Source organism: Cucumis sativus, chromosome 4 (genome assembly GCF_000004075.3).
Source record: "Cucumis sativus cultivar 9930 chromosome 4, Cucumber_9930_V3, whole genome shotgun sequence".
Classification (NCBI taxonomy): domain Eukaryota; kingdom Viridiplantae; phylum Streptophyta; class Magnoliopsida; order Cucurbitales; family Cucurbitaceae; genus Cucumis; species Cucumis sativus.
The window spans coordinates 14,446,585-14,472,009 of NC_026658.2; the positions used below are offsets into that span (position 1 = coordinate 14,446,585).

At 31.7% G+C, this 25,425-nt stretch overlaps 4 protein-coding genes and 1 long non-coding RNA gene across 6 annotated transcripts; 4 read left to right on the top strand and 1 right to left on the bottom strand.

Moving 5' to 3' along the window:
* Positions 1-1,504: 1,504 nt before the first annotated feature.
* Positions 1,505-8,116, top strand: LOC101208320 (kinesin-like protein KIN-5B). The gene is made up of 24 exons (XM_011655315.2): positions 1,505-1,672; positions 1,767-2,001; positions 2,469-2,598; positions 2,686-2,841; positions 2,934-3,271; positions 3,363-3,501; positions 3,699-3,796; positions 3,928-4,084; positions 4,174-4,243; positions 4,338-4,414; positions 4,657-4,710; positions 4,791-4,871; positions 4,969-5,080; positions 5,158-5,244; positions 5,464-5,639; positions 5,720-5,881; positions 5,984-6,091; positions 6,191-6,349; positions 6,431-6,514; positions 6,602-6,807; positions 6,960-7,061; positions 7,146-7,255; positions 7,346-7,497; positions 7,584-8,116. Exons 2-24 carry the CDS (start codon positions 1,817-1,819, stop codon positions 7,788-7,790), a joined length of 3,150 nt encoding a protein of 1,049 aa, XP_011653617.1. The 5' UTR covers positions 1,505-1,672; positions 1,767-1,816; the 3' UTR covers positions 7,791-8,116.
* A 2,329-nt stretch (positions 8,117-10,445) lies between these two features.
* On the top strand, positions 10,446-11,282 carry LOC101218378 (zinc finger protein ZAT11). The gene has a single exon (XM_004142039.3). The coding sequence runs from the start codon at positions 10,725-10,727 to the stop codon at positions 11,211-11,213; it is 489 nt and encodes a 162-aa protein (XP_004142087.1). The 5' UTR covers positions 10,446-10,724; the 3' UTR covers positions 11,214-11,282.
* A 1,960-nt stretch (positions 11,283-13,242) lies between these two features.
* On the top strand, positions 13,243-15,670 carry LOC101218139 (eukaryotic peptide chain release factor subunit 1-3). 2 transcript variants are annotated; one of them, XM_011655316.2, is made up of 3 exons: positions 13,243-13,467; positions 13,717-15,165; positions 15,267-15,670. In XM_011655316.2, the coding sequence occupies exon 2, from the start codon at positions 13,734-13,736 to the stop codon at positions 15,042-15,044; it is 1,311 nt and encodes a 436-aa protein (XP_011653618.1). In that variant the 5' UTR covers positions 13,243-13,467; positions 13,717-13,733; the 3' UTR covers positions 15,045-15,165; positions 15,267-15,670. The 2 variants fall into 2 exon arrangements, with proteins under 2 accessions (XP_011653618.1, XP_004142086.1); XM_004142038.3 differs by having other exon boundaries at positions 13,717-15,120.
* Positions 15,671-17,221: 1,551 nt separating this feature from the next.
* On the bottom strand, positions 17,222-20,247 carry LOC101217902 (WAT1-related protein At2g37460). Its single transcript, XM_004142037.3, has 7 exons — positions 19,975-20,247; positions 19,785-19,847; positions 19,585-19,701; positions 19,266-19,506; positions 18,886-19,047; positions 17,793-17,944; positions 17,222-17,704 (listed from the first exon to the last, which is right to left on the bottom strand). The coding sequence occupies exons 1-7, from the start codon at positions 20,169-20,171 to the stop codon at positions 17,509-17,511; spliced, it is 1,128 nt and encodes a 375-aa protein (XP_004142085.1). The 5' UTR covers positions 20,172-20,247; the 3' UTR covers positions 17,222-17,508.
* LOC116403546 lies at positions 20,077-24,607 on the top strand. Its single transcript, XR_004216336.1, has 2 exons — positions 20,077-20,212; positions 24,189-24,607. It is a non-coding gene; the product is annotated as an uncharacterized LOC116403546 (long non-coding RNA).
* Positions 24,608-25,425: the final 818 nt, after the last annotated feature.

Genomic DNA, 25,425 nt, shown 5'->3' on the forward strand with positions numbered 1-25,425 from the left:
AGAAAACTTGTTCGTCAGCATTGTTCTTGGTTTTTCTTTTTTTGCCCTACAAAATTTCTTTCCACTCATTAGAGAAATTGATTTAGTTATCAAATTTCTCCATTCTTCCTATGGGGGTGTGAGTTGGGGGCTATACTTGCTTCGACCTTCATTCTCCGTCAAATCCCACTTTGATTGAAAGCTATATTATCTGATCAGTCTCTTTCATACAATTTTACAACAGCCGAACAAACATTTGCTCATATAGGAATTGATAAGACCAAATTACGAAGCCATTTTGGTTCAAACATTCTTTCATATGAGAATTGATTCCTAGTAGATTTTCCAAATGTCAAATGTCAAAATTAAAATATAACGTTTAGCCTTCTAATTCAATTTTTTTGCGATCTCCAAGATAAAAACTTTTTTAGATTCGCTGAATTGTATTCTACTTAATTGTTGTGGGCATCAAATTCCTTTGTCTGACATGACAAAATTACACATTTTGCTATAAACTCTTTTATTTTTGTAGCTTTACTTTTTTATTTATTTGTCAATACATTTCCCTTTACAACCAGTTTCTCTATGAATACCTCTTATTATAACGGGATGATTGTATTAACCATAAATTAATTCTCAATCTTCGTTACCTTATAGGCAAGGTGCAAAAGAAATCTCCATAATCACTTTCTACAAAATCAACTTTTTTTTAAAAAAAAAAAATTCTTACAAGAAGTATTTTAAAATCAACATGGTTCATTTTTAAATGCTTGTTTTTTTAATTTCCAACGAAGTGTAACCTATTCCAAAAACATTCAAAAAGTGCTAATTTTGTTAAATGTATTACTGCTAAAATGGAAATAAAAACTATGATATGCTTTTTGGAGACCAAATCAATATCAATTTTACAAGTAATATAAAACAGAAAACTATAAGAAATCAGGAGATTGCCAAATCAGTATTAAGTTAATACAGATTTTAATGTTAACACTAGGAAGTTAAATCAAGTCTTAAGTTCTTATATTCTTTCAATTATTAATTATAATGAATTTTAAGTATAGTTAGACTAATCAAGACATGAAGATTTATTTAACTAAATTTCAATTTCTTCAAACACCACGAAATTTCAATAGTTTTATAGATAAGATGCCGATTACTAAAAAATTCAGCAAAGAATAATTTAAAATAAAAACAAATATCAATTCAATCTTCATGTTAAAACATTTAATACCTATACCATTGTTATATCTTGCAAGAAAAGAATTACAAATTTCAGAAATTAAATAGCTGTAAATTGTAATTTATAATCAATTTTTTTCCCCAAAAAAGCAACCCTTTTTATCCTCCCTTTTTACAACGTGGTAAAGGAAAAAGGAAAAAGAGAAGAAAAGAAAAAAGGACATTGAAGGTTTTTAGGAAATAAATCCCACCAATTGGAAATGCAGACTCCGGCCGTCCCTCAGAAATTTTGAAAATTCATTCTCGAGTGGGGTCCTCACCTTTCATCAAATTCAAATTTACGATTCCAACGGCTACTTTCCCCCCCTCTATGTAAACAATATTGACAGTAGCCGCTGAATCTCATACATTTTCCCCCATACCCCTCGCTCCTTTCCCCATTTCAATCATTTCTTCGAATCCAATACAACAACGATTCTCTCACTTCCCTCAATCGAATCTTCATTTTTTAAAGGTTTTCCTCTTTTCCCCTAATTTTTGTTTTTCATTTCTGAATTTATGATTTATGAATGAGCCGTTTCCAATTCGTGATTCTGTTTTTGTTTTAGGTAGCAAGTGGTGGTGATTTTCTGGTAATTTTGTTAATTGAGGAAGAAAAATGGTGCCACTGACGCCTGATCAGTCTAAGAAATCGGGAGTTGGGGTTACGCCTTCTCCTGCTCCCTTTTTGACTCCTCGTCCTGAACGGCGACGAACTGATTCTAGAGGATCTGATTCAAATTCTAACCATCATCATCAGAATCGGGATAAAGAAGTTAATGTTCAGGTTGTGTTGAGATGCAGGTGAGATTTCTTTGTTTTTAGAGTACTTGTTAGGGTGTTAATGAGTTTTGGAACTTAGAACTAGATCAGCTGTCTGATTGTTTACATAATTTACATACCCATTACATTCGTTAGGTTAATGAAGGATGTCATGGGTTTAATTTTTTGAACTTGAAATGCTTATGAGAAGTATATACAGAGCATCAGGGTTTAGAAATTCTCTTTTGCTTGGAAGCTAATATAACGTACTTGGATTTAATTTCCATATTTGTTTGGATTGCTTCAGAGTGTTTTTTGTTGTCTACATTGCTTTTGAAACTTAGTTTAGTGGATTTCGGAAGTACTGGAGAGTTCATTTTCTGAGTTTCTACTTATATGACCATGGTACTTTTGATGATCTAATCTCTAGAACTGAGGTGGTGATGATGACTTGCTCGTGTATTTGCCTCAATGGAATCTGATTAATTATTTATTTCTCTGAATGGTAGGCCGTTAAATGATGATGAACAAAAGTCGAAGGTTCCACAAGTGATATCGTGTAATGAGATAAGAAGAGAAGTTAGCGTGTTGCAAAGTGTAGCCAATAAGCAAGTCGATAGAATCTTCTCCTTTGACAAGGTAAGTTTCTGAAACGTTAACTTGGTTAACTCTGTGATAATGGATAACTTGATTTGGTTATTTTAGCTGACTATGAATAGTTGTCAGGTGTTTGGTCCGAAGGCACAGCAAAGATCAATTTATGAACAAGCTATTGCCCCTATTGTGAATGAAGTTCTTGAAGGCTTCAACTGCACTGTCTTTGCTTATGGGCAAACAGGCTCGGGTAAAACATATACAATGGAAGGTGGGATGAAAAATAAGGTATAGATAGTCAAACAAGAACCTTATATTTTATTTCCTTAAGCCAATTTATTCACTGTTTTTGACATGTATTTCCCATTACAAACAAACAGAATAAGGATCTGCCTGCTGAGGCTGGTGTTATTCCACGAGCTGTTCGTCAAATTTTCGATACACTTGAAGAGCAAAATGCAGACTATAGTATGAAAGTGACATTCTTGGAGCTTTACAATGAAGAAATTACTGATTTGTTGGCTCAAGAAGACCAATCACGATCTGCAGACGAAAAGCAAAAGAAACCTATTTCCTTGATGGAGGATGGAAAGGGTGCAGTGGTTGTAAGGGGTCTTGAAGAAGAAGCAGTTTACAGTTTAAGTGAGATATATACTCTTTTGGAACGAGGATCTGCCAGAAGGCGTACAGCAGATACCTTGTTAAACAAGCGTAGCAGGTAGAGCTTTAACATTATGTTGGTAATTTGGATTTTTGAGAAAAATATAGATTACCAGACATGTTTTGTTCATTATGTTCTATTATTGCAGCCGCTCTCATTCTATATTTTCCATTACTCTTCACATCAAAGAATCATCTGTTGGTGATGAGGAGCTGATCAAATGTGGAAAGCTTAATCTTGTTGATTTAGCTGGATCGGAGAATATATCGCGCTCAGGTGCTCGAGAGGTAAAAATTTGTGTATATGCATGTATTCAAACTTGTAAGACAGATTTGGAATTGATAGACAGTCAATTTCAGGATCTGCTAATTAAGCTATTACAGTGTCTGACCAGCATTTAATGAACATGTAGCCAAAAGCCTTGTAGTTAAGTAGATACTTCTGTTGTTCAGATTTGAATCAATATACACCTTTTAACTTTCAGGCTCGAGCAAGAGAAGCAGGAGAGATTAATAAGAGCTTACTTACCTTGGGTCGTGTTATAAATGCACTGGTTGAACATTCTTCTCATATACCTTACAGGTATATCCTGAAATCTATTAATCAAACAGTATCATTGGGCCGCCTTAAGTATTTATCATTATTATTCTTTTGTAACTATTATTAGTCCTAATAAGAATTTTCTGATTCCTGTCATGGGAAATTATGTGCAGGGATAGTAAGCTTACTAGGTTGTTGAGAGATTCTTTGGGAGGGAAGACAAAAACTTGTGTCATTGCCACAATTTCTCCTTCTGCTAGTTGCTTGGATGAGACTCTCAGTACGCTAGACTATGCCCAACGTGCAAAATATATCAAAAACAAACCTGAGGTTATACTCCTACGAACCTCCTAAAAACCTGTTCACTCTATTAACTTTTACTCTTTTTCCCCATTTCTGAATTTTAAGTTCATTGACAGGCAAACCAGAAAATATCGAAAGCTGTGCTACTAAAGGATTTGTATCTAGAAATAGAAAGGATGAAAGAAGGTTGGAACTCCATTTTAACATATTTAGATTCAATCTATGAACAGAAGAAGAGTAGAATATCCTTTTTGTTTAACATACAATAAAATTGTTGCAGACATCCGAGCTGCAAGGGACAAGAATGGTGTTTATATTCCACGTGAGAGATATGCTCAAGATGAAGCTGAGAAGAAGGTTGGTCGTTTTATGTTAAAGAGAATAAAATGCCTGGAACCTTTTCCTTCTTTTATAATATTGTCTCTCAAAACATTAGCTTTACAAAATTTGATCAGCGGCCTAAGACAATTGTGTGTAATTTGAGAGGCAGCATCTTCTACCCACATATTTTCGATGTGTGATAATTGGTGCATAAGACTAAACCTGCAAATTTCAGATACTAATTTAAATTTTGAAGACTCATGATATCTGCTTTGCAGGAAAAATCTGAGAGGATTGAACAACTTGAAAATGAGCTCAACCTTAGCGAGAAGGTCAGTTTTGCTCTAGATTTAGTTTAATTCTTTTTACTCAACGTTGTTTATAAGACTGCAAAGTTGGCTTTTTCGTACAGCAAGTTGAAAGCTTCCGAGAGCTTTATCTGGTTGAACAAAAAATGAAACTGGACATGGAACGGGAGCTCAAGGATTGCATGGTATGAATGTACCGAAGCATTGCTTCTCTGATGCACATATATCTATATAGAATATCATGAAATATTGGTTCTCATCTCTATATGCTTGTTCGTTCAGATAAATTTGGAAAGCCGGAATAAGGCATTGTCTGAACTACAAGATGAACACGGGTTGGCCATTGCAGCCTTGAAAGAGAAGGAGTCGATCGTCTCTCAGCTGAAGACCTCAGGTTTGTCTCTCAATCATAAGAATTTTTCATACCTTATGATTTATGTATATATAATCTGATTATATTGGAACAAACAGAAAATTCCTTACTTCAACGTGCAAAGTCATTGCGCGTGGACTTGCAAAATGCCTCCGAGGATATAAGTTTATTATTTGATAAAATAGGTATGCCCTTTTCCAAATAATTGAATTCTTGAATTGTTAAATGACCCTATGTAAAATTATTATTCTTATCACCATGATGTATTTGAAGTCCTATGGTAGAATGATCTAGAAGCAAAAAAAGCGTTCGCTCGTGGAATTTTGTTACTTTAAATGCTATCATTGTGGAAAGTATTACATAGATTTATTTTCTTAATAATTTTGGTTTCTCTCCCTATATAGACCGGAAAGATAGAATGGAAGCAGAAAATCAAACTAGAGTCTTGACATTTGGCTCTCAGCTTGATCAGAATTTAAAAGATCTTCACAAGATCATCTTAGGATCTGTTTCTCAACATCAAGAACAGCTAAGATCCATGGAAGAACATGCACACACATATCTTGCAAGTAAATCAGATGTAAGGAAAGGAAGAAATTTTGTAAAGTTCCGTTGCATGTGTGTCTTGTATCTGATTAATCATAAGCTCCTCATTTTCAGGCAACTCAAGTCCTGGAGACAAAAGTAGGAAAAATGTCAAAGACTTACTCTTTGGGAGTAGCTGCCTTAAGACAGTTAATCAAAACACTGCAACAGAATGTTTCCAGCGACTTGGAACAGATGAATGCCACGGTTTCATCACAAGCAATAAATGTTGAAAATGTATGAAGTGCATGTGAATACTTTTTCGTTCCATTCATTTTCATCAATAAGTAACATGTGCAAATCAAATACTGACAATGCAACATGTGAAATTTTGTCCAGTTCTTAGTTAATGCAGTATTGGATGCCAAGGAGGTTGTCAAGGAGATTCAAAGTTCTCTTAGTGACCAAAAACAACTTATTGATCTCCATGTTCGACGCCAAGACGAGGTAGTGGTCATTATTTGTAATACTGGCTTTTGATGGTCGTGAGAGTTTATCAACAAATTTTGTCAAGTTTGCAATTTAATCCTTGAAAAAAAAATTCAGGGATTGCAACACAGCTTGGTTTCAGCACAGAAGATATCGAATGCAAGTATGAACATTTTTAATGAACTTCATTCCCATGCATCTAAAGTCATGACGTTGCTTGAAGAAAGTCAAATTGAGAGGTCCAATCAATTAGTGAATTTTGAGAAGACGTTCAAGGTAGCTAAAAGACAAATTTCAAATTGAAGTTTTTCATAGTTCTCTGTCAATTTATAACCTACTTGAATTTGTGGAACTCAGGAGCAGGCAGAGAAAGAGGAGAAACAAGCTTTGTCAAACATTGCAGCCATTATTGCAAATTTGACATCCAAGAAGTCTGAGATGGTTGGGTCAATGTTCTTTTATGTCATTAGCATATCTAAAGACTTGAATGAAGCCTTGTGTGGTTTAACTTTTTGGTAAATTCAATAGGTATCGAAGGCATCAATAAACATTCAGGAATGGAACCTACAACACAACAAGATATTACAGCAAGAAATGTCCAGCATGCAGCAAGTGTCAAATCATGCCAAGAAGGACATGAATGAATATGTTGAAAAGGTGGAATCTCATTTCACAGAGAGCATGATCTCATCAAATGAGTCAAAGAATGTTCTGGAAAGCGCAATTGACAAATGGTAAGTTTTACTCGGAATCATTTTTTTGTGATTGAAGAAATAACCTATCACATGACACAAAATGAATAAATGAAATTTGCTCTGAAAGATATATCTTTGGTTCTTTTTTGAAAAAGTAGTCGAGTATAAATCTATTTTCCTGCACTGTGCAGCTCAAAGGGATTGGATCATTCTCAAAGATTATGGGAAGATGCGCAATCATCAGTAATAAAACTGAGTAAGATTGGTGCTACAGAGATAGAATCTTCAGTAAAGTGAGTATCTGTTTCCTTCAGTTTCTCATAGTTTCTTTGACTATGATTTACAAAAGTAAACTCTCTATTTTCTTTCTGAAACAGGGCTAGTATTTGCAAAAATCATTTTGCACATGAGGAATTTTCAACTGTTTCTTCAACACTGGATGCTGATTTTGATGCTGAAGTCAGTGGTGTTCTGGCTTCAGTGAATGGTACTTCTGGATAACCTTAAAAATTGTATTATTCCCCCTTTTAAAGCAACTGTGTTTCTTATGCTTACTTTTTGGATAACTTAACGGCAGATTCTTTGAGATTGGACCATGAAAATAAAAAGGAGTTAGACTCCATTTCCACCTCATGCTTGGACGAGCTCAAATCCACACAAGATAACCATGGAAGAACGATATCGAAAATACGAGACCAAGCAGAACAGTGTCTCATAAAAGATTATCTGGTTTGTCTTATTGCTTGACTGATCATATCTATATCTTTGTTTACAATAATTTTCATAATATGATGTAACTTCGATTGGGAGAACAGGTCGATCAGCATTCCGACTCAACACCGAAGAAAAGAGCAATAGCAGTGCCAAGTCTAGCATCCATTGAGGAGATGAGAACCCCAGTACATTATCTGAAAGAAGGAATTTCAACAGAAAACAAGTTGAAATGGGGTTTGATAGAAGGAAAAGTTCAAAATGGAGCCGCGTCGATACCCTCAAGAGCTCCTTTTACAAATGTCAACTGAAAAAAATCACTCGTTTTCAGAAAGCTCTGTGTGGAGCTGTGAAAAGGGGGAAAAAAAAGGGAGGAAAAAAGTGTTCATCTATTGATGGATATAATATAATCCTTCCATTTCATCTCAAGCTCTCAATTAAGGTCAGTTTGAGTAGTGAAAATAGCCAGATGATGATGAAATTTATTCATTATCATCTTCTTCTTCTTCACTTATCTGTATGTGTATTATTCTTTTAGAGTTAGAGTTCATTGATGGGATCAAATATTATTACTCAACTGAGAGAGGTGAATGAATATAATATATATATATAATATTTTGATCTAAATTGTTATGTTCTTCCCTCTTTATGTTTCCTTTCTAGATTAACTTGAAAATTTTCAAGAACTAAAGAAGTTTATTATTATTAAGCTTGGATTCATGAACTTTGTCAAAAGGTTCATACTATTGTACAAAATTCTCAAATCCATCTTGATTTGAATTTGGAATTACAAATTAGTTATTATGAACATTAATTAAGTTACATGTGTTAAATGAGTCTCTAAATTCAAATCTTTATTTAGTGTACCCTTGAGGTTTAAAAATGTGTCAAAATAGGTTTAATAATTTCTTAATCTTGATATAGTCAATGTTTCAAAACATTAATTAATTAACCTACTAGACTCATTCGAACATAAAATATTATAGTTAGTATAGTTATAATCTTTTACTTATTAAACACAAAATTAAAAGTTTGAAAGTTTATAGGCTAAATATAGTAATTTAACAACAAATATTCAATAGATTAGTAAGAGTTGGAAATGTGTTCATATTGGTCAGCTATGTAGAATTTGTTGCACTAATTTGAATGTTAAAAAACAGTGAAGAAAAAGACATAAGGTTGGCTGCTACTTCCTTTTTGTATAGTTGTTGTAAATTCCAATTTAATCTAATGAGATTGATTCATTCATATTATAATAACATATGCTTAAAACATTAGGTGGCTCTCCCCTCTGAAATAAAACTATATATTATATTATTTTTTCAATAAAAGTAAACATTGATATAAACAATACGAATAAAAAATTCGAATCTATAACTTAAAAGAAAAAATAGTTCCTAACGTATAAAGTCTCAATAAGATTTTTAAATCTACCACTACTCGTACAATTTGAACTTAATTTATGTCGTCGGTTTATAATTTTAAGAGTTTGAATATAGTTTTCCTATTTTGATGTAAGTTTCAAATTTTGTTCCTATAGTCAAATAAATATCATAAACCAAATCCGAGCTAATCAACTACCAATTGAATGGTACATTCTTTATGTCCTATATAATTGGTCATGATTGTGTTTTCTTTTCTTAATTAGAATGTTGATAGTCAATATTGAACTTCACTATACATCACAACTAAAAAGGTTTTTCTTCTTCCTTTTTCTTTCTTGTAAAAAATATATAATATCAGTAAAGAAATATATTATGATCAGTCTTATAATTAAAAAATTCCTTTGGCAGTGTTCTTATGAAACTCAAACACTTCAATAGTTAAAACCATCTTTTTATATGAATAATAAAAGACAAATTGTGGGAATAAATGAAGAAAGTCAAAGAATATATATATGTGAAAAAGAAGTAGTTTTTAAGGTTAGTATTGATTTTGAAGGTTCCATGAAAATGCCCTACATGCAGTTGCCATACATGACCATTTATTGCTTCACCTACTTCACTTCTTTCTACACATATTCCTATTGCCTTGTTTTCTTTCTACTTTTTACTATTTGATAAAGGGATACTTGCTTGTATCTATCTAGTCGTCAAAATAGATATATCTTCTTTACTTCTAAAAATAATATAGTCGTTTAAACGTAGTCATGAGCAATATTTCATTTTAAAAATAACGTGAGAATATAAATGAATGACAAAAAACAAGACAATGTGAAAATCATGAACAAAAATAGGTGTGGAAGTTATGGACACGTGACCTTGTTCACGTTATTAGTAACAAAGATTTTATATTTTGGATGGAAGGTCGAAGATTTTGATCCGCCGTCTAGGAGGAAATTGTAGACCAAGTTCAAAATTATTCCATGATTTCGACTCAAATCCTTTTTTTCTCTAATATTTTTGTCTTTAGATATTGATTAAACGGTGACACGTTTAATTTTTTAAAAACATATATTAAAAAAATGTGTGAAAATTATCTTAAAATAACATTTTAGTTTTATGTACAGAAGGTTCTATCCTTTATTCTCATAATAATTACTGTACTTAGCAAACAAAAGAGGTAACAAATGAGGTTTCAAATTAGAAAAGTAACTTTTTAAAAAATGATCCATCCTCTCTCCCTCCACCATCCTCATCTTCTTCTTCCTCTCACCTTCTACCTTCCTTCCTCCTTTTCCAACGTTTCCATTTTCAGTTAACCAAAAGAAAAAAAAGCAGGTAAGACATTATGACATCACCGACACTCTTTCAACCCACAAAATATATGATTGTATTTTGTTAATGTGAGTGAATTTAGTTTCGCAATAATTAACATAACTTAGAAATGCCTTACATGGTTAAACTAAACTTGAAAATAATTACCTATTTTGATGAAAAAAAGAGATTTGACCTATCTATCCTTTTCATTGATAAATAACTAAAATATCAAAATTATATTTTTGAATGACATGCCCAAAATTAGTCATAAAATCACACAAGACATTGTCCACTATTGTTTAAACAAATCCCAGCAGCCAAAAAATAAAGAAGAAATTAATTTTATTTAAAACAAAATTCTGATTTTTCCTTCAGTCAAACCAAAACCCCCAACTAAGAATATTTTTTTTCCCCTTAATAAATACTGACATCAATCCCTTCCAATTTCCAAATCCCATCTTCGCCTTCCTTCTTCATCAATTTCTAAATTTCCCAACCCAAATTCAAACACACACACACATACCTCCATAATTTCTTCATATTCACATGGCAGCTAAGAGAATTAGAGAACAATTTGAAGCTTCCGATATCGCTAAATCCCTAACGCTTCTTTCTTATGGAATTCAAGAATCATCAGACCTTAAATTTCAACCCCAAAACGCTGCCGTTTTCGAGTGTAAAACCTGCAACCGCCAGTTCCCGTCTTTTCAAGCTCTCGGCGGCCACCGTGCCAGTCACAAGCGGCCACGGACATCGGTGGAAGAGCCGAAAGACACGGCGGATTTAAAACAGAAAATTCACGAGTGTGGTCTGTGCGGGCAGGAGTTCTCTTCCGGACAGGCCCTCGGCGGACACATGAGACGGCACCGGGTGCCGCCGTTAGCAGTGGCGGTGGCAGAGAAGATTCCGGTGTTGAAGAGGTCTGGGAGTACGAGAGTTATGTGTTTGGATTTGGACCTTAATTTGACGCCATTGGAGAACGACTTGAAATTGCTCTTTGGAAAAATGGCCCCAGCCGTTAATCTCGTTCTTTGATTTTAGGTTCTTTTTTTTTTTTTCCTTTTTCGATTCTTTCATTTGTTGTAATCTATATACATTAAAAAAGATAAATAAAATACTTCTTGAATTATATTCAATTATTTCCAATGAAAATTAAAGATTAAATTCGATTGTTATTATATTTGCAACTTTTTCCCAATCTCTTTTGTTAGGAACATTTATAGAATAATTAATTTGTTAAGTTACGTGCACATAAGAACTTGTTAATAGGATGATAATAGGTCAATTGTATAGCTATATGTAACGCATAAGTATTAATTATTAAAAAGTTGAAACAAAAGATTTACCTATCTATCTTGCTTTACGTAACCTTTCAATTTTTGTTGTATGTGATTTTTTGAAAGTCATTTTCTTAGATCCAACAACTCTTCAACGGATTGAATCAATTTTTATTGTTACATATATGATACTTAAATATTTATGGAAGACCAAATTAAGTTAGAAGACACCATATATTATTTACTCAAAACTACCTTTCCAGTCTTAAGTTTTAATGAATATATGTTTTTAGTCGTCAAGTTTATAACAATAGACTCATTTGATGTTCGAGTTTTAAAAAATAGGTTTATAAAGTTCTAAAAATATTTTATGTTTGATTTTAAAAAATTGATTATATGATTTTCGATATTATTCTTCTAATTTAAAATATCATATAATTATTTAAAACAATAATATAAAGTTATTTGATGAGCTTAACCAGTAAAATACATTTTGAAAACTCGGGAATCAAGTTAATCTCAATTCAAAGCACTAAAAATGTAATTTTCTCTAAAAAAAATGTAAATTTTGATTTTTTTAAAAAAACTCAACGACCATAAATTTCACATATTTTATATACCTATCTTATATTTAACATCAAATGGAAAGATTATCTCTTCGAACTTTTTTTAAAATTTTCAATTAAGTTCGTTTTTATTTATATGGAAAATTTGCTATAAATAATTTTTAAAAACTTTCTATCGACCATAGATAAAGATGAACATCATTTTTTGTTATATTTAAATAATTATTTTTGTATATATATATACACTTTGACATACATGGAATTATATATTGATAATGTACGCATTATACCGATTAAATTATGTTGATTTTAATTCTTTAAATTATATTTATACACTTATATTTCTCTGAAAAAAAAATCAATATGGTGATTTTCCTCCACCAAAACATTAATTAATTTACCATTAAAATATAAAACATTGAGATTTAGTTTTGTAAGAATTTTCATCATCATCCTTACTCTTTTATCATCATCATTAAAGCCACATTTATTAACGTTAAGAATATATTTTTACTATTTAAAAAAGTTTAGGAACATGTTTTTACATAAACTATAAGGTTGTGGAGATTTTTATATATTTATATATATAATTTGGTCTTATTTATATATCAAATAAAAATGAACTTAAATAATTTCAATAAAATAAAGTAGGCAAAATTATATTTTTAGTCCCAAAATTTGGAAAACATGTGATGTAGTCTAAGTAGCTTCAAGGAGAAATTCGTCGAGAACCAAGATTATTGATTTTTTTTACTAGAATGAATAATGTGGTGTACCTATTTATAAAGGTCTATTTTACGTGGGGTAAAAAGGGAATTAACTAAATTAACCCTCGTTCTTTTTAAATCAACGTCTTTTTGATAAGTTTTGAAAATGTATCTTTTTATCGTTTAGTCTTGAAATTTTCAGAATATATTTTTCTTTTGTTATGCACATCTCACAGAAGGTTTAAAAAGTATTTCAAGTAATTTTATACTTTTATTTCAAATAATTATATGATATTTTAATTTTGAAGAATAATTTTTGGAAATGAAATGTTTTCTAACACTATTTTTAAAATTTTAAATATCATATACTTATTTGAAAACGTTAAACAAAAATTACTTAAATCAAAAACTTTTTTTTTGGTTAAAACTTAGAGACAAAATGAAATTAATTAAAAAATGTATCTTTCAATTAAAATAAATAAAATGAAACAAAAAAAATTAATATTTTTTTAGAAAAAAAGTAATGAGAGAAGAAACCCTAAATCTCACAAATTCAATCTTAGATCTCTCTGCGTCTGCGAGCTTCTCTCCCGATTCCCTTCCCAACCGCCATCTTCTATCCCTCTCCGATTTCTGTCGCCGACGTCGATACCTTTCACGACCTTAATCCCTATCCTACAGGCCAGCCGGCACCAGCTCAGGCGGCATCTTTCTCTCTCCACCAACCATCCCGCCGGCGGTAAACTCTCCCTCAATATTACCTGTTTCTTTTAATCATATGTTCTTGCTGTTTTTTTTAATCATATGTTCTTGCTGTTTTTTTTAATCATGTGTTCTTGTATTGCTGTAAATCTCCCTCAATTATGTTGGTCTGTTTTATCTCTTTGAAAGTTAATTTAATAACCTTTTCCTGTTTAACCTCTCATGGAGATAATCAATTTTCGCGATTCGATGCATTCTCTCATGTATCTTGTCGTTTTTTATGCAGTATTTTTATTTATTACGATGGCTGATGCTCATGAAACTGATAAGAACATTGAAATATGGAAAATTAAGAAGTTGATTAAAGCACTTGAAGCTGCAAGAGGTAATGGGACTAGCATGATCTCTCTCATCATGCCTCCGCGTGATCAAATTTCTCGTGTTACTAAGATGCTTGGTGATGAATTTGGAACTGCTTCGAACATTAAAAGCAGGGTGAATCGGCAATCTGTTTTGGGCGCAATCACATCTGCACAGCAGAGACTCAAGCTGTATAACAAGGTTCCACCAAATGGGCTTGTGTTGTATACTGGGACAATCGTCACTGAAGATGGAAAAGAAAAGAAAGTCACAATTGATTTTGAGCCTTTTAGGCCTATAAATGCATCTCTTTATCTCTGTGACAACAAGTTCCACACGGAAGCCCTGAATGAATTGTTAGAATCTGATGACAAGTTTGGCTTCATTGTCATGGATGGTAATGGGACACTCTTTGGCACATTGAGTGGTAACACACGTGAAGTCCTTCACAAATTTAGTGTTGACCTTCCGAAGAAACATGGAAGAGGAGGTCAGTCAGCACTTAGGTTTGCTCGTCTTCGGATGGAGAAGAGGCACAACTATGTTAGGAAAACAGCAGAGCTTGCAACCCAGTTCTTTATTAATCCTGCCACTAGTCAACCTAATGTTGCAGGGTTGATACTGGCTGGATCAGCTGACTTCAAGACAGAGCTCAGTCAATCAGACATGTTTGATCCCCGTCTTCAGGCCAAAATACTTAATGTTGTTGATGTCTCGTATGGAGGGGAAAATGGATTCAATCAGGCTATTGAATTGTCATCGGAGATCTTGTCTAATGTAAAATTTATTCAAGAGAAGCGCTTGATTGGAAAATACTTTGAAGAGATTAGCCAGGACACAGGGAAATATGTTTTTGGTGTTGACGACACACTGAAAGCTCTGGAGATGGGTGCTGTTGAAATACTCATTGTTTGGGAAAATTTAGATATCAATAGGTATGTATTAAAGAATGCTGCCACAGGTGAGATTATTATAAAGCACTTGAACAAGGAACAGGAAGCCAATCAGAGCAACTTCCGTGACTCTGCCACCTCTGCTGAGTTGGAGGTTCAAGAAAAGATGGCATTGCTGGAATGGTTTGCAAACGAGTACAAGAAGTTTGGCTGCACATTGGAGTTTGTTACCAACAAATCACAGGAAGGATCACAGTTCTGCAGAGGTTTTGGTGGTATTGGAGGAATTCTTCGATACCAGCTTGACATAAGATCATTTGATGAACTATCTGATGGGGAAGAGTATGACGATTCTGAATAGCAATCAATCAATCACTCCCCGTGGCTGGTGCAGATGGGGGATCAAGCGCTTGCACCAGCGCCCAGGGTTCGCGGAGGTTAGTCTCGGTTTGAACTGGAAAATTTGTGAAGGCTTTTATAAGGTCTTTAGTTCCTACCTCTAGACGCTTGTTCTTGATGGTGGATTCTTAATTTATACATATAATGCCTCACATGCTTCAATCAATTTTGCCTCTACTTGTAGGGGTTATGTCCTTTTGATCTGGATTTGGCTGTCATATCTAATTGATCGTTGAGGATGCGTGCTCCAATCTCTTTTGCCACAGTGCTCTGCCCTTGTTTTCGTGAAATGGTTGCTGTCTACAGCAGATACTCACTCAGTCACAAAAATGTTTGAAGTATTGCAATAACTTCAATGCCCGCTCGTATGCTCTGAACTTTTTGAGTTTGTGTCATTTCTGACTATTTTTCGTTGCTGATAAACCATGTCAGTTGGATCTGAATTCATATGCAATTTACAGTACTTTGTTGGTTGTTTTTCTTAGGTTGGTCTTTGGGTCTCTGGGAATAATGTTTTTCGAATTGAATTGAACTGAATTGAAAATGGCAATTGGAACTAACTAGGCTGTAACAAAATTGTTTCTGAAATAATTTTCTTAAAGTTGCATCTAAACAATAGTTAAATAATTGGATTTGTTTCTATAATGTGCTTCTAGGGAAGATTTATATCTAACTAAATTGTTTAGAAGTGCTTAATTAACAAGCTAAATGTGATTTGAAGCCAATGTCCAGAAACCAGAATAGAGTCAAAGTTCATTTAGAAGATTTTTAGATTCAATTTTAGTAAAAAGAGAAATGCATAATATTGACCCCTTACAAATTTGGTGGAAAAACATATGCAATTTTATTGTATACATGTTTTGTTATACCGAAAGATATATTTGTATTTCATTTTTTCATGATTTCGGTAATAAATTCAGAAAATTAGATTGTAGTCTAAACATTTAAACTAATTATTTAAAATATGTGATACTTCATAGTTATAAATTAGTGGTAGTTGCTAATATTTAGTCGACAAAAAAGTATTATTAATTTGAATATGATTTATTTCTTAAAAAAATTTGAATAATTTATAATTACATTACTTTTTAAAAAAATGAATTGACTTCATTCATTTTCATTCATTTACAAGGAGAGGGAAAGAAAAGTGGAACCAACAAACTTGTGAATCGTCGAGCAATTAGTGAGGTTGTTAAGTTTGAGGAGTTGAGACTTACAATACAAAAAAATTAATAAAATACGAAGCAATGTTTTGAGTAACACGAAGCAATATTTTTAGTTATGAAACCTACAACAAAGAATGATATAGGAAAGAAATAAAAACACAAGGGAAGAATGAAGTATATGAACATTTGGCATATTTGACATATTTTTCACAAATTTAGTCATACTATTTTAGTATGCAAGTGTTTTTAATTATTTTCAATAGTTTAGTTCATGCTCAAGAAAATCCCATCAAACTTAAATCTTGATCTTTATTTTTACAAATATTGGATTCTTGATTAATTTATTGATCTACCATCGTATGAAATTTAATTAAATCTTAACACATGTACCCAACCTAAAATGTTGCATAAAATTGAAAATACACATCAATTCCTTTTTCTTTATATATATATATATACACACATACTAACTAAAGTATTAAAAAAAAATTGAGATTTGTATCAAATGAGACTTCAGATCTCAAAGTCCACATTTAAAAATTTTGTGTTTGGATCCTAAATTTATAGAATCCTAATCAACATAGGCTGACATGACCATTATTAAAATATAATAATAATAATAAATCTTCATTAATATCACTAGAAAATTTTCTTCCTTAGATTTTTCAATTGACATAAAAATGAAAAATACACCATTTGTATTTATAAATAAAAGAAATTATTTAACTTAAATGTTTATAGAGAAATAATACTTAGAAATGGAATGAAATACATTGATAAGTAAAGCTTATAGATGTGTAGAGTATGAAAAGGAAATAATACCAAATGGTGCAAAAAGTTGGAGGAACCCTAGATGATAGAGAGGTAGCTGATTTCCTCTATTTCTTGCTTTGTGTAAAGTACTTTTTAACTTTTGTGATTCAATGTTTTCTTTACCATGAATAAATAGTTCCATGTTTCACCAAATGGATCATGTAATAAAAACGGATCTTTCATTCACTATTATCTTTCCATAACATTACAACCTTCTTAGTCACTAATCCCAAGAAAATTAACCCTAATGTTACAAAATTAGATAAAATTATATGGAAAATTTGAAATCAAAAGAAGTGTTTGTTACACTTGGTGGAGTGAGTACATGAGAGGGACACAGAAAGGATATTGTGGGAGATAAAGGAAGTTATTTAGAAATTTTTTAAACAAAATCTAAAATAACTTCATAAGTATTTTTTTTTTTTTGCCAATAATTAATCTCATTAATCATTTTTGCTCATTGTTATTCTTTAAATCAATACAACTATTTGGTTCAATTGTTAAAGTTTCCATCGTCTTGTTGTCTTCCAATATTTGTTTTGTGGGCAATTTCAAGTCTTCACTTGAGGAACAATTCTCATCTTTGTTTTTGCCCCAAACAACAAGGTATAGTCCCACAATTATCACAACTGCTCCAAGTACCCTGGAAAGCAAAATTATTTAGCACTAGTAGTGATCACTACCTTATGTTAAATGAATCAATCTAAGTATTTGATGAAAAATTAATTTACCTTCCAAAGTAAAGACGTTCGCCTAAAATAAAGGAACTCATGATGGCTACAATGACCATACTCAAAGGACTAAAGGCAGTGACAAAAACAGGTCCTTTGTCTTTCATCACTAATCCTTGAATGTAATAAGCAAGTCCCGAACAAAATATCCCCTGCCATCATTTCCAATCTCTTATTAATTAATAACACATCTTATATTCTTTTCATATAACAGTATCATTTTGAATGCATTACTCTTATGTATATATATATATTCTCTAATATCCATATAGTGTTTATATAAGATGTTTTTTTTTTTTTGTTAATGTAAATTACACATATAACTTTTGGTATTGGAGATTCGTTTTCTTTAATTCTGCTTTTGGTATAAATTTGATTTGACTTTTAAAATGAAAAAAAAAGCACACACCATATCCCTCAAATTAGTGCATGTTATTATTTATTTTTAAAAAGAAAATTTATTTATAATTATTTTCCCAAAGGTTTACATTAATTACACGTCACCTATCTCATAACTATTTCATATGAATGGTTTAAATTAATTTGTTTATATAATAAAATTATTAAAAATATTTAGAAATATATAAAAAAAACATTTTTGTTAGTTACCAATAGTAATTAGATTGAAAGAACTAATATATATATATATTACCATATTGCATAACAACGTCGGTAAAAGAAATCTATATAAATTTTGTTATATTTATAATTTTTTAAAATGTTGTTACATAGTTAACTATTATTTTTAAAATTACTATTTATAGTTTGTTTTTGTTACGATTGAGTAGGAGAAAAATCCAGTCTTTAAAAAACATTGAGATTTAGTTTCGTAAAGAAATTCCATCATCATTGTAATATGTGGAATTAAAAAATGAAACAAAAAAGATTGGAAAGGAAAAAACTAGTAAATAGAATTTTTTAAAAAATGAAAAGTGATTGTAAATCAATAAAAATATTTAAAATATTTAAAATTTAAAGTTATATATGAAAATGTGATATTGATTGATTTTAGTAAAATAAAAGAAATAAATTTGAAAGAAAAAATTAAAATAGATTTTTTTGAAAGAAAAAAGAATGATAATGAAATTCTTACACTATAAACGGCGGCGAGTAATTTAGTTCCCCAAGTAATGGACCAAACGGCGGGGTTTCCTCTTTCCATCACCAAAGCCACCACAGTTCCCTCCGCCGTTCCCAATAAGCAAATCCATGCCGTAAGAGAAAGTTCAGCTGGGTAAGCTTTCAATGTTATTGCCTGTGAAATCCCAAATGAGTTGTCAATAATTCCTTTTTCCTCTCAAAAGTGGTGGGAAAAAGTTGGATTCTATTGCTGTTGTTCTTTTTGTCAATTGTCACATGTTATTAAATTGGAATAAAATCTTGTGCTGAAGGGAATCCATCAACAACAGGGGTTTTGTTATTTGTCAAAAGGGATTATGGATGTGGGAATCTTGTGAGAAGGACAAAGTGTACCTGAAGAATCATGAAACAGGCCCAGCTGAAGCAACCAATTGTGATCATAATCGAACCTTTGATTGTATGTTGAAGGCTGATTTCACCTCTTTGTTGTGGGTTGTTAGCTCTTTCTTTAACCCAAAATAGCTCTACAATTGGACCTTTCATTAGTGTCATTATCATAGCTCCTCCGACTGTTGCTACGGTTCCCACTATCTTAGCTTGGCTTCTGATGCTTTTGATTCTTACTTTCTCAAGCCTGAAAAAGTACGTGTTAATTTACAGGGATTTCACTGAGAAAGATAGAAAGATGTTTGAATTTTGCTTATTTGACTACCTGAGAATCCAAGCCATTACAAAGGTAATGGCAGGAAGAATATTGCACATGGCAGCTGCAAAAGTTGCTGTTGTGTACTTCATTCCCATGAAATATAAGTTTTGATCAATCACAGGCCTGTCAAAAAGGGAAGATATAAAATGTTATGTTGTTGGAGAGTTGATCATTTTGTCAAAAGTTTTTGGGACGCAGGGTAGTACTCTAGCAAGCTGAGGACCATTAACTTGGCAAAGACTGGAATTGTCATCTTTGGTCTGACCTTCCTGGGAAAAGAAAAAACCACCTTAGTCTTTTAGTGCATCATTTAAAGGGTCACTTCATGCATGCATGTATGTAAACTGTTTGATTAAATGCCAATGAAGGAAATCTGAGTGGAAAATAGAGAAATACTTGTCAAAAATCAGTGCAAAAGGGGCTATAACAATTGTGGCAACTGCATGGCGATAAACAACAAGAACATAGTTGCTCATTCCTTGGTTCAGAGCTGCTTTAGATAGAATGTCCATTCCTGCAAGACCAAACTGCAAGAACACTACAGCAAAAAAAGGCTTGGCTGAGACACACCATTGGCTAACTTGGGGATTCATCCTGCTAATAGGATGCTGAAGCGGAAGCTGAGAGTGAACAGGTGTGTTGGTACAATTTCTTTAATGCCTCATATTTGTTATGCTTTTATAGGAAGTAAAATGCATAAAGCATATGACACATATCTTCTTTCTGAAAACTTTCAAGCTCATGGGAATCTATTAGGTATAAAAACATGATTAGAATCGTAAACCCACTTCATAAATACATGTTTAAGGAGGAAGAATAATGTGATTAAGAAACTAATGTTTAATTTTGATAGTGCTTTCAATTATTCAATTATCTCTCTGTCACTAAGTGATAATTGATCTCATGCCCAATCACCGTTCTTGCTATTGTGCCAATGGTTTGGGCCCCAGAGTGGCTAAAGTTCCCCACTTGCTAGAATATTAATATATGCACCATTTCAAATCAAATATTCCTAAAGAATTTCATTTATATATATTGGTAAGAAACCAAGCTTTCATCCCAAAACTAATTTTGTTTGATTAATTGATTATTACACAGAATGAATTTTATTTAGTGCACTATGTATATGTGTGTACGCATATATACACCAAAAATTCTTTCCCACAAACTTTTTTCTTCAACAACCAAGTGGAATGATAACGAAGTGAACTTTGCTTTTTAATACCTATAATATTTTAATTTTATTCAATTTTGGGAATGATTGTGTTTGCAACAGATATCAGTCATCAAAACCAATTTACACAACCAAATCTGGTGCAGATTACTCTTTCAAGAACTTTCTTTTTCATGTCCTACACACGTGTGACTAAGTTGTGAGTTTTTTCTTAACCGAAGGTTGCCACAAGAATAAAAACTTTCATCAGAAATCCTATTTAGAGAAAACACACAATTTTTTTCTTTTTACTTGATCTATGCTATGTCTATGTGTATATCTTTTGATGATCAAGGTATTGGGGTCCCCAGTCCATGCATTATGTTCATGGCCAGCCACACCCAATCTTCATGAGGTTTTGCTCATCGTAAGAGCAGCTCTAAGAGATCACATTTCAAGGACTAAATTATTAATGTTCCGTTTGATGTTGATTTCTTTTTTCGTTTTTTGTTTTTTAAATGTTTGTTTTCTCTCAACTTCCTTACTTTTTTTTTTTCACATTTCTTTCTTAATCAAATTTGGAAAATATTGATAGAGAATGGATTAAAAAAAATTTTTAGGTAGAAATCGTATTTATAAACTTCCTTTCAAAAACCAAATGGTTATCGAATGTGGTTATCGAATGTGCCCAACCTAGGGGCTTGGACCCCAAATCTTGGAGAGTTATCCCTAAACATGACAAAGCATACCACTTGTGACACCTCTTGAGAGTCTTGTTCTATATGTTTCATTTCTTTAAATTGCTGACTAGATTATCAATAATGGTTAAAATTTGCCTAAACCCTTAGTTATGCCAACTAGCTATTCCCAATAGATTTTGTTTATGCATGCATTTATATCTGATTTAATAAGAGATGTAGATATGAATTAGGGATCGAAACCCCACATGTACTATTTGGATCAAGAGGAATATCTATGACATACTTCTAACTAGAATTTTCTTTTATCTCACTTTCCTATTTGGATGCTCACCTCCTTGATTATCTTTTTAGGCCTTCTTTTCCTTCCCCTTCCCAGTGCATTACTTGAAAGTTGAAAGCATATAAAACGATGAGATTACATCACAAGATAGTGCATGCTAGCATATTCGTTTGCTTCAAAGTTTTCTCTTTCTTAATGGGATTGAAGTATGGGCTGTTGTGTACACTTTTTACGTTATTACCATTTCCTGCATGGGCTTTTCGTTTGTAACATCATCTATCTCGTTTTTGCACCATAATTTTTAAAACTGCAGGATAAGCTTTGAATATTCAACTTTGTGCAACCACATTTGTGGCATGTTAGGGTGTGATTTTGATAAAATCACTTTTGTCATGAACATGATTTTTTAGTTTAATTTTTATGGTATGAAGATCACATTTAAAACTATGAAATCAAACATTATAGATATGTTTGGAAATGATTTTAACATGACAAAAGCGATTGTTGAATGTTCTTCAAAATTGATTCTGAACATGCCCTTCATCCCTTTTCAAAAAAGGAATTGCTTGATTTGATGAGAGGTTTGTTAAGACGGGAGTTTATTAATTATTATTGCTGAGTAGGTTTTTTATATTTTTTCCTCTGTCTTGATCTTTGTTTGTACACTTCTTTCTGTTGAATATAAAACTTCGTTACATGTGTCTTTTCATCACAAATTTTGCCCAAAAAAAATGCCGTCCTCAAAAAGCAATAGAAAACGATTCTTGTATGGTTAATAAACATCAATATAAAGTGCAGTGTTTTTTCTTGCACTCAAGACAACATCCTTTTGATAAAGGAGTTCTTCTGGCAATAAAAGGTTTTTTGACCACATCTTTTGAATTACTTTCTGTTTGCTGAGAGTTACATTTGCAATGGTTAAGGAAAAGAAAACCTTTCATTTATGTTCAACTTTTTTCTCTTTTACTTTTTCTCAGTTCTGATTTGGTTATAGGAGAAAATGCCAATTCTTTGGTCAATCCAACCCCCCACCACAATTATTTCACCTTTATTATAGCTTTCTTTGATTCTGCTTTAATAATGCATAAGGCACTAAAACTATTGATCCTTGCAAAGTAATTGGCTTGATAACATATGGTCTAAACTTAAAAGACCCTTGGGATTAACCAATAGGCCTTATTTTTAAAGCCTCTTAGAGCCAGGTAATCTCATCACTCCAACAAAACTAAAGATCTCTCAATGGATTGAATTGAAAGCTCCTCTCTTGATGGGATTAATTTGAACTTTTTTGACTGTTCAAAGATGTTGAGTCTATAAACATAGAAATATCTTTGGATTTAGAAACTGTAAAAGCTACAGTTGGTCCCTGATGGAATTATTTAATGTAGTAGTCATAAAATCCAAACACACAACCTTCTAACATAAGAAGGATGTATACGTTATGAGACGGGGATACATCATGACACTAACAGATGACACAAAACCTAGAATATGAGCACGGCAAGGACATGTTTATTATGTTGTTTTGTTTTATACTAGAGGCAAATTCAAAACCAATGAGTTTGTGCTTAAAAAGTTAATTTAGTGTATTTGACTCTATTTAGTATATTAACATGTGTTCAATGCCCAGCAAGTATCGAAGTGTGTAATTGTTTGATATGTGTCAAATACAGAAAATTATAGTGTTGATGGTTCTTTGCTGCTCTCTGTAATGTTATAAATGAAAGTAGGTTTTAATGATGGACTAAAACTTCAAATCAATTGGATCTTATCGATAAAACCATCTTGAATCTCTCAAATCAGACGAGGAAGAAACTGAAAGTCTTCTGTCAATACGAACTTGTGAAATCTCTCTTTGATGATTTGCTTGATTGTTCCTTTTATTATTATTAATATATATATTTTTAAATTTTAATTTTTACTTTTGCATGAACCACTAGTTATATTACACAGATCCAACATCTTGATTTTTGATTTTTATATATATCTGTGTAGGAATCCATATCCAATCTGGAACCCATTATACTCAATACTTTTTAAGATAATGGGTATTTCATGGACCCATTTATAGGAAATGTAAATATGTTCTCAAAAGTTGGATATGTTTGCTATATGATTTAACCTTTTACCTATGTCAGACAGCATTTTTTCTCTCTCTCTCTCTACCCTGAAAGAAACAAACCAACAACAAAATTAAGAGAGAACTTTGTGGATAAGTTAATAATGGTGGTTAGGGATGTTAAAATCCTACTCCATTTCAAAATCATGAGTTAACTTAGCTACTCATGAATGAATATTTGATATATTATGAGTTAAGTTGTCGCATGAGGTCGATCAAGATGCACACAAGGGAACCTTGTCATTTACAAAAAAATTTAAAGACAATCCATCTCTCTAGATCTCTTTTTACTAGCAATTGATCCATATGATTCTTTCTTTTCTTTTCTTTCTTTTCATTCCTTTTCTTTGGGTGCAGATTGTTGGTGGAAGATGAGCAATGAAATACAGATTCCATTACGTGGGAGAATTGGACAATGGTTTGATTCTTTAGAATTTAGAGTAAGCCTCGTACTTGACAGATTATTCCATAGAATATAATCTTGAGATTATTATTAGTATTTTTTTATTCTTTTTTTCTTTCTTGCCAAACACACACACTTTGGAGGATAAAACCCCTCTCTATTGCTATATTTTAATGCTATTCTAAGTTAGGGAGTTCTTTTTTTTCTTCTTTAGTAATATCCACTTTGATATTCACTAAGAGAGAAAAAAAAAAACTATTCTTTTTGGCTAATTTCCATGTCTCTTATTTGGTGGTTTCTTTTCTTCACTCCTCAACTTGTCTATGACATTTCTTAATCAAATTGGATATTTATTTAATTATTTATTTCTTCATTGCTTTTCTTATCCACTCATCTTTTTTAAAATGCTTCTATTTTAAATGCATCTTCCTTTGTTTGCATATCTTAAATTCTTTAAACTACTTCTATTAAAAAGCTAATTGTGTGTAAAAAAGTAAGTTGCAATACTAAATTCTATAATTCATAATCAATCCAATAAGTACTTGGGGTTATATACTTTATATTAAAACTATTAGGGTTGTGTTTTAACTTAGATTTTTTATTTTTTAATGGAAATTTTTTCCATTTTCTTTTAGATTTGCGTTTATTGATGAGTTAGTTTTAGTTTTAATTTTAAAACTTTGGATTTTTATTAATTTGATTTCTAAAATTTAAAATCGTCATGGAAGGTGACCCAAAGTCAGATCAATATAGTAAAGAGTGATCTACATAAACTATTTTTGCTTTTGTAGAAAATTATTTAGACTTATTTACAAATTTTTTAAATTTTGAATAGAGAAAATCATGTGTACATAGATAATAATATGCAGTTAATAAACTATATAGTAAAAAAAAGTGTGGCTATATGGGTAATTCATTGATATACACACACTAATGAGAAAAATTATAATTTGTAGTTGAATTCGATTCTTTGTTATTTCAATTGTTGTCTAAATTTAAAAAATTGGTAAATTTTAAAAAAAGAACGTTGTTTATAGATATACAGTATATAACCAAACTTATAAAGTGATTTTTCAAGTGGTATTTTTTTTAATTTTTTTTTTTTAGTTATGCATTTGTTCCATTTAGTTTAAACTAAAAAAGGTTGTTTATAACCTAAATCAAAACTAAAGAAGAATAGAAAGAAGAATG

Coding starts and splice junctions, on each gene's coding strand:
- LOC101208320 (XM_011655315.2), top strand. CDS start 1,817: ATGGTGCCACTGACGCCTGATCAGTCTAAGAAATCGGGAGTTGGGGTT. Junction 5,245..5,463: donor TTTATTATTTGATAAAATAG/GTATGCCCTTTT, acceptor CTCCCTATATAG/ACCGGAAAGATAGAATGGAA. Junction 6,350..6,430: donor ATTTTGAGAAGACGTTCAAG/GTAGCTAAAAGA, acceptor TGTGGAACTCAG/GAGCAGGCAGAGAAAGAGGA.
- LOC101217902 (XM_004142037.3), bottom strand. CDS start 20,171: ATGAATCCCCAAGTTAGCCAATGGTGTGTCTCAGCCAAGCCTTTTTTT. Junction 19,848..19,974: donor TTTGCACTGATTTTTGACAA/GTATTTCTCTAT, acceptor TTCTTTTCCCAG/GAAGGTCAGACCAAAGATGA. Junction 19,702..19,784: donor ATGGTCCTCAGCTTGCTAGA/GTACTACCCTGC, acceptor CCTTTTTGACAG/GCCTGTGATTGATCAAAACT.
- LOC101218139 (XM_011655316.2), top strand. CDS start 13,734: ATGGCTGATGCTCATGAAACTGATAAGAACATTGAAATATGGAAAATT.
- LOC101218378 (XM_004142039.3), top strand. CDS start 10,725: ATGGCAGCTAAGAGAATTAGAGAACAATTTGAAGCTTCCGATATCGCT.